This window comes from Plasmodium malariae (genome assembly GCF_900090045.1).
Source record: "Plasmodium malariae genome assembly, contig: PmUG01_00_36, whole genome shotgun sequence".
Taxonomy (NCBI): Eukaryota; Apicomplexa; class Aconoidasida; order Haemosporida; family Plasmodiidae; genus Plasmodium; species Plasmodium malariae.
The window spans coordinates 54698-67872 of NW_021638309.1; the positions used below are offsets into that span (position 1 = coordinate 54698).

The window sequence follows — 13175 nt, forward strand, 5'->3', positions numbered from 1 at the left end:
TAAAAAAACCTTATTCTATTTATTTTTTTTAAGAGGATTATGTTCACATTAGCTTCTTTATAAATGTATACTTCTGATTGAGTTACTGAGCTTTACATATGATTGGGAGATTACATAAAAAAATTTTTGAATAAATACGTATGTATCTCGCGCATAATAAAAAATTGAAGAAGTATTATCATAAAAGAAAATAGACAAACTATAATATATATATTGTATTTTATTTCGTTTATTATTTCTAGTTTTATCAAGTTTACTCTGTGTAGCAGTAAATCCTTGCATCAGCCCTTTTAAATATATGAACACATAATTAAAATATTTAACTAGATATAAAAATAAATATTCATTTTATGAAATATAGAAACGTACATATGCGTAAATACATAAATGGATACATAATCCTATAGAGTATATACACACATATCTACATATACCCATATACATATCCTCATACATACACACACACATATGCACACGATACTGCAGCATTTTTGACACAAAAAATTTTTGTAAATAGTTGATTTCACTTTATATATCCCTGAGTCCTAAAGGTGTATATAATTAAAAATATATTTTTCCAATTTTTCGTCGTCCCTAACTTCCTAAGAGAAAAATAACAACATACTCAATTATCGTTCCTCTCTTTTTTATTTTTACTTCTTTATGTTTCATCTGTATTAACAATTTATATATATATCTATCTTCATTTTTTAGAAGTATATCTCTCTAATTGTCCATTTACAAAGGGAAACAAATTAAAATAAGAAAAAAAAGATTTTTAAATGTTCCTTATTGTTATATATTCATTATAATACATAATTATACTTTGTGTTATTATTTTTTTTTTTTTTATGATTTCTTTTACATTTTTTCTGGTTTTATTTTTGCATGATCTTTTATCTAACTTTTTTTGTCTTCTCCATTCTCTCTTTTTTTATATTAACATTTTTTTACGAAAAAATAACTCATCCTGATAGAAAGAAAGGTAACCAAAAGAACGAAATTTTGTCTTCATTAAGGTAAAATTTCAATTCTTATAATGCGCATACTGCTAATACTCTCTATACTCTATTTTATTTTACACTAAAACTTTTTCATGTACTAGACCGGTTAATAATACAATAAACAGTATACCAAAAAAAAAAAACTTGATAACATTTACAATTATTATTACATACAATACAACAATTATTATAACTTGTTAGCTCTCGATTAACACATTAGTGACTTTTTCATAATGACAAAAAAGAATTCTATTTTTTTTTTTTTTTTTTAAATTCCAATAAAAATTAGTATACTTAAAATTTTATAATTTCCACTTTTCATTTATAATATTTCACATATAAATTAAAAAATAATAATAATAAAAATAAGTTAAAAACTTAAAGTATAAATTTGAAATAATAGAGAGAAGTTTCAAATTTATGTTAAAAGGAGGCATAAAAAATATTAACAATGTTTTTGAATTTTAGATATATAATTAATATGTATTAACTACTTGTATTCACGTGTAAATATTTATAAAAGTTTAAAAAAATAAAAGAGGCAGAAATATAACAGTAAATATGGAATTTAGTAACACATGCATAAAATAATATCTATATAATCCATTTAACCAAATATTTAAATAAATACAAAGATGTACAAGTAAAGAGTATAAAAAAATAATGCCCATACAAAAACACGTACAATGTTTTTAATAAATTCTTATTCCGCATTTGATTAAAGTAATAATTATAAGGTATCCTTATTTTTCTTTTTATAGGAGTTAATTTTTATCAAATATACTCTTATATATAAGAAAAATAAGTAATAAGGTAAAATTATAATTGTTGTTTCAATTACTTCCTTACTTTATTATACTGACCTATATATAATTATTATGTGTAAATTATACATTATTGCAATTAACTAATAATTATTTTAAAGATTATATTACAATTTTTCATGTGTATATCCGTATATTTACCATATTAAACAAAACAATACAGACGTAATAAATTATTTACTAAATACAAATTAACTAAGCATATATTTCTATATCGACTATATACATATTATATTTTATTATTTATATGTTTTTTTTTTCGTATATTATATTTTTCTAATAATAGAAAGAAATAAAATTTTAATTAACTTTTTTTTTTTAAGTTATAATATTTTTTAAAATATGAAATATAATATTACTTACATTCAGAAACAGTTCAAATGACTATATAATAACTATGGATCATGTTAATATATGTTATCCAATGAATGTTTACTAAATATTCTTATCTTATTTCCTTATTATTAAGTTATAAAAATTATTATTTTTTAAAAGTCCCATATAACTTAATAATAATGCATTCATAATAATAATAATCAAAAATAATATTTTACTACTTCATTAATTATCAGATACAATATAATATATTAGTTATAATAATTAAAATATCATGAATTTATTAAAGTATCTTAAAATATAAATAGGTACAATAAAGTTGACTTTGTGTTTGATCTCTTGCGTACACATTTTTCGTCATAGATTTAATAATGATTACTAGTCAATAATAGTAAAAAATCAGATATATCTCTTTCTCTATTTCTCTTAATTAATAGTACATTTTCACTTTTAATTTATATAAATCTACTAAATAACTGAAGGTTAATTACATTATTAAAGCTGTCATTCCATAAAATTTTCATAAAATATACATACATTACATGTAAAATATTTTTATCAATTTTAATATACACTTCAAATATTTCCATAATAAATAGTTTATAAGAAAATGGAATAAATATTTCTTTACGAACGCATAATAAGTCTTATTATGATCAATATAAAAATTATTTTAGCTAAGCTTTTTATGTAACATATAGGAAATAAAAATATTGTAATAACTTTTATGTAGTTAAGATTTTTTCTAAATTACAGAAAAATATATATGCATACAATTAATGATTAAATATTTCCTAAATGAAAATATTCCAGTTAAAATAGAATTTTTTATTTTACAAAATATAATTTTTATTTATTACATGTAGAAATGTAAAAAAAAAAAAATAATAAAATAATGTAGTAATATAATTATTCTACATATATATATATATACATTATAAACAAAAAGATATATTTTTTTAACACATAGTCAAATATAATATTATCAAAAGAAAAAAAATACATTAGTTTTTTTATTAAAATTTTTAATAACAATATTTTCTGTTTCAAAATGTAAATTTTTCCATATATGCTGTTTTATGTGTATACTTTCATAAGTATACTTTTATATAAAAAAACTATTAAGGTGTTATTTTATTTACTAAATAATTATTTTTAAAGTTTATTCAACTATTATAACTAAAGCATATATCTATACTATATTATAATATTCGTTTGAATCTATACATAAGCGAATATAACAAATGAAATTTATTAGCAAAACTTTTGCATGCAAAATCATTCACATAACACTTGATTAAAACGTGTGCAAAGTAATACAGTTATTTTTTAAATATATCTAATTAAAACTTATTTAAGTAGAAGAACAGCATTATCTATTTATGAATTATCTATAAAAAAAAAATAATTTTTTTTTAATTTCGTTCTATTAAAAATATGGGCATTAAAAATATAGAGTAGTAATTCTGTCGTAGGTCCCATATAGAGTTTATGTATATTTTAAATAATATTAACTCTTTATATGATACATTTGTAAACATAAGAAATAGAGAATATAAAACAAACAGAATTGTACTTTTCTATATTATTGTAGAAAATATATATTTATTATTATTGCCACCTAGTATTATATATCTTTATATATATATGTAAATTTACCATAATAAAAAATCAAAAAAAAAAAAACATTTTTATACATATTATATGTTAATATGGTACTACATTATTTCATTAATAGTATCTTTTAAAAATTCTTAAAATAAAAAAAATAATTAATTTAGTTATATATTTTCAATAAATATATATTTATTTAAACATTCCAAAATTTAATTAACATCACAATCGAGCACTATAATAATAAATTAAATAATTTATCTCTCCATTTAATTGTATATATTTTTTATTCCTATGTTAGTAAACTATTTTAATTAAACTATATTTAAAAGGGATATTTTTTTTTTTGTGTACTTATAACATCACTTTTATGTCTTGAAAAAAAAAATTTGGAATATATTAAAAAAACCTTTTAAAATAAAAATGTTTTATAATATATTTCCTATAATACATAATTAAAATTATACACATTAGGCTTTTGCTTTGTTAAGAAAAATATATATATAAATATATATCAAACGAAATATATCTACTTTTTTTTCATTAAATTTAAAAGAGAACCCTTATATTTCCAGTATGAAATTGATATGGCATTAGCTTAATAAATTAAATAAATAAACATTTTGGTTTAGCATAAAATTGAAAACATAATGTAACTACTTTTATAGAAAATAAAAATTAACTCACTTTATAAAATTTTATGAGTTGTCATATTTTATATTCGTTTTAGCGCATGCATATATATTTTATGAAAATCTAATTAGATACAAAAATGTTCATACGAAATCATTATGTTTATTCAGGATTAAGTCTAATTTATAATACAAATTAAAAAATATTAAAATTCTTAAATTAACAAAAATACTAAAAACATATTTTTTTACAAATATATATATCAAAAAGGGTATATATAAGTAGTAGTGTTTATAACATTTAAGCAATATTTTTCATTTTTCTTAAGCATAATATTAAATTTATTACTATTATTACTTCAAATTAAGAACTTAAATAAATAAAAAAATTATATCTTCTTATTCATATTACCTTTTTTTGAACTTAAGCTTCTGATATTTCTTTACTTTTTTATGGTAGTAAAAAATCCCTAATATAAGTGTGATACCTAATATTATTAATGGTACAATATATACTATATAACCAAACAAATTCTCTACATAAACATGCTCTGTTATTGCCTCCCATTTTTTATCTTTACACTTCCCAATATAGTTTTTTACTTTTTCCGTAGACTTAAACAACCAACTTAACTGACAATCTTTCAAATAATTATGTAAATTACTGTACCACACATTTCCGAAGCAAGAAACAAGTATTTCAGTCAACATCACTTTAAGTCCATAAAAGGGATACATATCTAATATGATATATATTGATAACAACAATATTAATGCTACAGGGGCAAAAATTCGTAATCTGTATTTTTTAAATATAGTTTGTTTGTAGACCTTATTACTAATTGTCCTGTTTTTTTCAAGAAAATCGAAATAATCCAGTTCTTTGAATATTTTTTTTTCAAGATTAGAATATTTTTTTGTTTCGAATATATTAGATTTATTTGTTGTAATTTGTTTATGGTCTTTTGCATATTTTGAAGAACTTCCATTTGAATATTTGTTTTTTGCTTTGGAGGATTCTTCAACAGTCTTGTGTTTTATTTCTATCTCTTCATTATATGGAAAAAATTTTAACCCTACCATACTTGAATCATTATTGTTCTTACATTTTGCAAGTAGTCGATAATTTCTTGCATTTAATTTTCTTTCAATATAGTTCTCATCATCTAATGATTTGTTAATAGAACTCTAAAAAAATAAAAAAAAAATGTTCAACATTTAAAGGAATAAATAATATAAACGTAAAAAGAAGTATTAATAATAATAAAATAATTAGAATACGAATAGAATATATACGTTTAAATCTTATTTTCATACCATATTATTGGTGAAATTCCATATACAAATTAAAAAGATAAAAGAAGCAACATTAATAAATGAGAGTGACTTAATATTTTTTTCCATAATTTATATTTATAATATTGTAATGCACTAAGCAAAATATTAATTAAATATAATACGCTTCTAAGTACAATGGAAGCTATACATATAATTTTTTTTTAATATTTTCTGTACAATAATAATAAAAATTTTATAAATCAAATGCTTCGTACAACAAATATAACGAAATATATCTTTTTTTTATATAAGTTTTATACTAATTTTATTTTAAATAGTCGAATTATCATTAAAATGAAATAATGTACATTTATTTATAATTATTCAAATTACAAAAATTAATTATTTAATATATTATATTACCTAAGTAATTCTTTTATTATCCTTTTAAAAATAAAATAAAAAAATATATAAGTTTTCTTAATCATTGTCTATAATGAGTTTATATGGATCATGGAATATATAGAATATAGAGAATATAGATAATTTTTTGCTCTGTTTATTCAGATTATAAAAACATTTTTTAATGATGTTTTTCTGTTACTAATTAACATTATATTTTTTAAAAACAAGTTACTATAGTCAAATAATATTAATTATTATAATAGTATAATAAATGCTGTAAAAAATATTTTGTTAAATATTTTATGATATTTTAATTATAACGCTTTTATTCTTTAATAGTAAATAATATTTTTAAAAAATTGAATTTATATTATATTACCATATATATACAACAAAATATATTTTAAATATGAATAAATTATAATTTTTTATTATTGTACAACAATTTTAGAAAATCACTAATTTAAGTTTAATTTATATCATTATATAAGTATAAGATGTTTTAAAATTTACAGACTTTATTTATTATATAATTTCTACTTACATATGCATTTTAACGTACTAATATATTATAATATAATAATAAATAAAAATATTGTAAATCTTGTATTAAATAAATATTATTACCGTAATATACTTCATTAATTCATAATCTTAATTTTGACATTGACGTATATAGATATCACTTTTTTCATCAATGTACATTATGACAGTTTTTTAGAATAAACCTATAAATAAAAGTGTAAAAACAACTATGAAATTATTGTAATGAAATAATAAATATTGTTATTTCCCTATTTATTGAACACTATACAAATACACAAAACTAGTAATACCCTGCATAATGTTACTACTAAGATTAAAATTACACTTATACATGTTGAAAACTTATTATCCGTAAAATAAAAAAATAAATCTGTATTTATGGTTTATATGCATAAAACAAAATAGGCTTTTTTTTTAATTTATTTAAACTATTATTGTTTCAAATGTTAATGAATTAGTAACTGTCAATATAATCTATTTATATTTTTATATATATTTGAAATAATATTAAATTTTAATTAATATATTTATGGAAAACAATAAATTACAACTAAAATACATAAATAAATACCCACAAATAATTAAAAAAAACGGAAAAAAAAATATTTTTTCTTGAAATATTGATGAAAATTAAAATTTTATTTATATATCACATTTTTTGATATTTACAATTATGTCAAAGAAAAAATAAAAATATTTATATATGCTATGTATTAATATATGATTAAATATATTTTCTTATTTTAGTCCTATAATAATATAGAGAATGATAACAATATATAGTATATTTATTTATAAATATTCACTATAATACATATGTATTGATAATTATGTAAAATTTAATTAACACCACAATGTAGCATACTTGTACATGGATATATACGTATAAATTTTCATATAATTGTAAAAATTCAGGATATATAATTTAGAAAATATTTTAATATAATCTATAAATAGAAAGGATATTATATTATTATATATTTATAATTTCACATTTATATTATTAAAACTGAATTAAATCTTATAAATATATCTTTACAAATATGGTTTCTTCTTTCACATTACTCATAAATTTATTTTATAGAATAACAGTTTAATTTTAAAGATAAAAAATATATGTATATATAAATATCACTGCAACAAAATCCATTCACTACATTTTATAAAATTCTAAACAAGATATATTTATGGTTAATTTTAATATAATGATACATACTAATTCTTATAATGAACAAATAATAATTTTATTGTAATAGAAGGTTAAAAATAGAAAGCATCAATTTTGATTACTAATCCTTTTATCACAGTTGTATAAATATATATGAATTATGATATTCTATATTTGCTTTAAAGAACAAATATATATCTTCCATAGAAATATATTTAACTACATAAATATAAGCATTAGGTTATATATATTTAATTCAACTTTTATAATAATTTAGTATAAACATTTATAAACATAAGAACATTAAAATCCCCAATGAAAAGAAAAAAATAATTTTTTATTATTAATTAAAAAACTAGATATGCTAACGTACATTCGTAATATTATGACAATTCCAGGTATGCTTATTAATAATATACCACTGAAAATCTTACATATATGACTTCATATTTAAGACTTCTTGATAGAATAATATATATTCCATATTATTAATTTTACTCAGTGATCAACTTAATTTTTTTATATTTTTCATTATTTATTAAGATCTTTGTAATTCCTACTACTATTATAATAGCTAATATAAAAAGAAGTATAGAAAATAATAATGGATAAGTATAGGATGGTACTGGGATGTTCTCTGTTAACTTAAAAGCGCTTATTATTGATTCCATGATCTTTTCTGCAGCAATTTTCAAGTAGCCTAATCCTTGTAATATGGGGTATCCTATTCCCAACACAAAAAAAATAAAAAATATGAAAACTCCAAATCCATAATTTCTAAATTTTATTTTTTTTAAACCTATATCACCAATTCTCCTGTTTTTTTCAAGAAAATAATCATAATCTTTTTTTTTTATCCACTTTTTTTCAAAATGGAAATGTTTTCCATCAAACATTCCTTTATTATAATTTATTACTTCTGTATAGTATTGCGCCTTATTCAGTGAACTTCTATTTTATTTTTTGTGTTTCATTGTGTCTCCTTCTATATTAAATATATCTCTTTGAGAATAACCTCTATTATTAGGTATATCATCTTTTAAACTTGCACTATTTGAATCCTTGCTCTGCTTATATTTTCCTAGTAATCTGTAATTCTTTATGTCTAATTTCTGACCAAGGTTATAGTGCACATCCAATATTTTGTTAAATGAAATCTAAAAAAGAAAAGAAAGAATTTTTTTAATTAAAAAAAAATATATTTTTAAAAGTTTATATTAAAAAAAAAGAACAAAATATATAAAAAATACATATAAATTAAAATAATATTGTAATACTATATCATTTTCAAAATTTAGAATCCAAGTTGAAATTATAAAAAAAAAAATTTCAGTAAATATGAATAACTTCTTTGGCTTTTCCATTATATAGATTTTTATTATACTGATATAATTAGTAAAGAAAAAAATTTAAATTATATAACATATTTCTACTAATAAATGAATCTTTATTTATTCAAAAAAAAAATTTTTATTATTCCTTAGTAAGTACGTAATAAAATGTATATAGTTATCATTATTTTTACAATATATACAAAGAAACATAACTTTAAAAATACATTATATTATGTGTATCTTAATATTATTATAAAAAAAAAATTAATTTTCATTTGAATAAAATAATTTGAATCCATTTATAAATATTTTAAATATATTATTTAATTATTTGATTAAGTGCAATTATTATGTAGTATTTTTTTGAATACGCTTCATAATAATCAAAGTAAGAATATGAGGTTTCCTATTATTTTGAGTTATTGAGTATATATAGAATATTGAACGTAGAGAATATAGATCATTCATTGTTCTATAAGTTAATACAACAAGTACAAATCCTAAAGATATTACTTCACTATTAATTCTAATTTAATAAATATTATACTTTGAAAAAGGTAGTAACATACAATAAAATGTAAATTATTATAATAATATAATAATAAAAAATGAAAAAAAATAACATTTATGTAATAAAAATTATGATAAATACTTTAGTTTCTTCGTAAGTTTATAAAATTATTTAGAGGTTATATTGTATTTAAATAATCTAATTTATACTCTACTATCTAATATATGAAAAAATTTATATTTCAAAACAAAAGGATGACTGAATTTTTATTTTTGTATAATCATTTTTAAAAATTATAATATTAATTATATTTAATTTATGTTATTAAATCTAAATGAAACGTTTTTCCTTTAATCATCGTATATATTTTTTAATTAAATATATATAAATGCGAAAATTTTTAAAAGAATAAGAAAACAAATTAAAAATAAAATTAATACAGAAATATTGCATATTAATTTAAAAACATATCAAATGAGAAAAATTTACAATTAAATTGCAGGACATAATGAGTACATAACAAATAAGAATGAATAACAATATAGTCTACTATAATATAAGATTTAGTAATTGTTCTATTTATAATTTTATAACGAATATATATATCTTTTTTTTTGTTTTTTTTTTAAGGACTTAGTTCCAGTAACATATTTTACAGTTACATCATCATAAATCTACATATATATATAAATAAAGAATATTTTATTAAAAATACTTTTCAGTAGTAAACATAATATGCCAATAAAATCTCTTTAATAACGTATTGTAACCATATGAATTATAATTATAAGAATATTATATATATTATATATTATCGTAACCATCCGAAATTTAGATTTATATCATTTTTTCCATCAAAAATTTCACGATACCATGTGAATAGTTAAAAATATGAAAAAAATAGGTAACCCTAAAATAATTTATTTAAGTTACCGAAAAAACAAATTAAAAAATACAGAAATTAATATTATTATATATTTATTGCTTTTTCTCATATACTAACTTCGTTATAACATTCATGAATAGTCTTATTTAGGTTATCGTAGTATTTTAAACAATATGAACATATAATACTCATATTATTGATTAAAGTTTCCATTTATAATTCTCTTTAATCTACTTAAAATTTTTATAATATCGTATATATAAAAATTGTAAAATAAATTATTTAAAATAAGTGCACTGTATAAAAAATTCTTCTGTATACTTACTTAAGTTTAATTCTCTTCAATGTTAGTAACACAAGTTATTCCAAAATATTTTTTAATATATTTTAAAAAAAAATTTTTATATTTATCTAAATTATTTATGTCTTATAAATTAAGAAGTCATACGCAAATGCTTTAATTTACATTGAAATATTTAATTTTTCCCTTATTGAGCATGTATACTTACATTGATTATCTTTATATATATATCAATAAATTTTATATACTTTTCAAGTTATATCATTTTTATATTTATTTAATAATATTAATAATATTTAATACGAACAAAAATAACATGATAAATAAAAAGTAATATTAAATTTCATTTCACAAAATATGATTTCCATAGATATACTAGTTACACGTTCCAATATCCCCTCCAAATGGTATATTCATTTAAGAATCTAATTTTTATCGAATGTACTGTATTATTTATATGGTTTAATATATAATTTACATAAAGAGATTATTATTTCTAAATTTCCACTAATATAAAATTGTTGAAAACTTTCACTTTTTTATATATCTAATACAAATTATTTGTTTCACTATCTCTAAAACCTTTCCATATTTCATACATAATTGTAGCCGTCGCTCTTATGCTAAAAAATATAATTGACTATGTAATAGTCATTTAAATAAATATGTTATACTTAATGCAATAAATTTTGTACACAACTGGAAAACTTTAATAATAAATATCACATTCGTAAATATCATATGTTGCAGCACATAAGAATACATCTCTTAAAATATATTAATGAACTACATGAAGGTAATGGATCTCTAAGTTATACAATTTCAGTAAAATTATTATTTGTATGTTTACTAGCAGAAAAAAAAACAGCATCTTAAATTATGTTGTATGAAATTATATTTTTATTTTCATTAATTACATTAATATTCAGGTATTATTCTTCATGTTTCCCTTTTTCTAGTACTACAAATTAATTTATTCAAAAATCTGAATGTTCTACATGATATGTCTAATACCTTACTACAAGAAATTCCTGTTAAAATGATGTTGTACATACAAAAATGCAATTAATTAATACTAGATTACATGACTTGTACTTTGATTTGAGCTTTAGAGCTTTAATAAAAAAATATAAAAATATGTATATGAAAGAAATACCCAAATATAGATAAATTTTTCTGAAAACAATAATTCATTTTCGGTTAACAGAAAGTAATACATAACATCTATTCTGCAAAACTATAGTCTGCATGTTTTCAGTATATACATCTTGGTGCATATAAAATAAAAACCCCAAATAATTTAATAGAAATATATATTAAAAAAAATAAAAAAAAAAAATAAATACAACAATTTTTTTTTAATAACTGCACTACAAATGTAATAAAATATGAGTATTATTTTAATATAACTATAAACTTTTCTTATATTAAGGTCCATGTAAAAGATTTAACAACGTAAAAAAAAGAAAATATTTGAAATTAAAGACAAATATTTTACTCAAATTTGAGGGTAATACAGACATAAAAATATAAACAAGAATTAGTTTTAACTGAATAACCAATATCCAGTAATTCTTTAACATTAAAATTTTTATTATATATAATATTTCTTATATGAATAGAAATATAGCAAAAAGTACAAATTAATAATTTAATAAACGTAATATTCTTAGTAGATGTAGTAAATAAGAAAAAGTATAATTAATATCAAATGATAATTCTCAATATTAACAACATGTCTTCTGTTAATTTACTATTTTTACATAAATAATAATTTTTACACTAAGATAATTAAATTACTAGATATGCTATATATTAGAGACCTCAAAATTTGAAAGATGCATACCAGAACAATAGAATTTTAAGAAGAATAAATTATACATAGAACAATCTTATTTAGATCAATAAGATTATATGACACTAATTAAATTATGAAAATAATATCAAATATTTTATGTTACATTATTGTTCATAAATTTATCTTATTTCTTTTTCGTTAAAATACTTATTAAAATAAGTTTCCTATATAATATGATAAGACTATATATTTATATGCATAAATAAAAAGATATTAGTAAAATTAAGTCCTAATTAACATAAAAATAAATTTTTTTATTTTATTTTTCAGGTGTATTATTATTTAAGACTGTTTACACTATAAAAATATCTTAAGAATTATTAACTCTACATTGAATAACATGAACTATAAATTTAAATACATAAGTATCATTTTATAATAATAGATACTAGAACATTTTCATTGTGTTTTTGTGTATATTAAAAAAAAAAATATATAAATTATTATTTAAATATGTGAATTTGTCCATGTACATCTA

At 18.4% G+C, this 13175-nt stretch overlaps 1 protein-coding gene and 1 pseudogene across 2 annotated transcripts; both read right to left on the reverse strand.

Moving 5' to 3' along the window:
* Positions 1 to 4818: 4818 nt before the first annotated feature.
* On the reverse strand, positions 4819 to 5814 carry PmUG01_00061300 (fam-l protein; the record flags this gene model as incomplete). Its single annotated transcript, XM_029005044.1, has 2 exons — positions 4819 to 5598; positions 5728 to 5814. 2 exons carry the CDS (start codon positions 5812 to 5814, stop codon positions 4819 to 4821), a joined length of 867 nt encoding a protein of 288 aa, XP_028859122.1.
* Positions 5815 to 8301: 2487 nt separating this feature from the next.
* On the reverse strand, positions 8302 to 9171 carry PmUG01_00061400 (annotated as a pseudogene). The gene is made up of 2 exons: positions 9085 to 9171; positions 8302 to 8964 (listed from the first exon to the last, which is right to left on the reverse strand). Coding segments are annotated over exons 1-2 (750 nt in total).
* Between the last annotated feature and the right edge of the window lie 4004 nt (positions 9172 to 13175).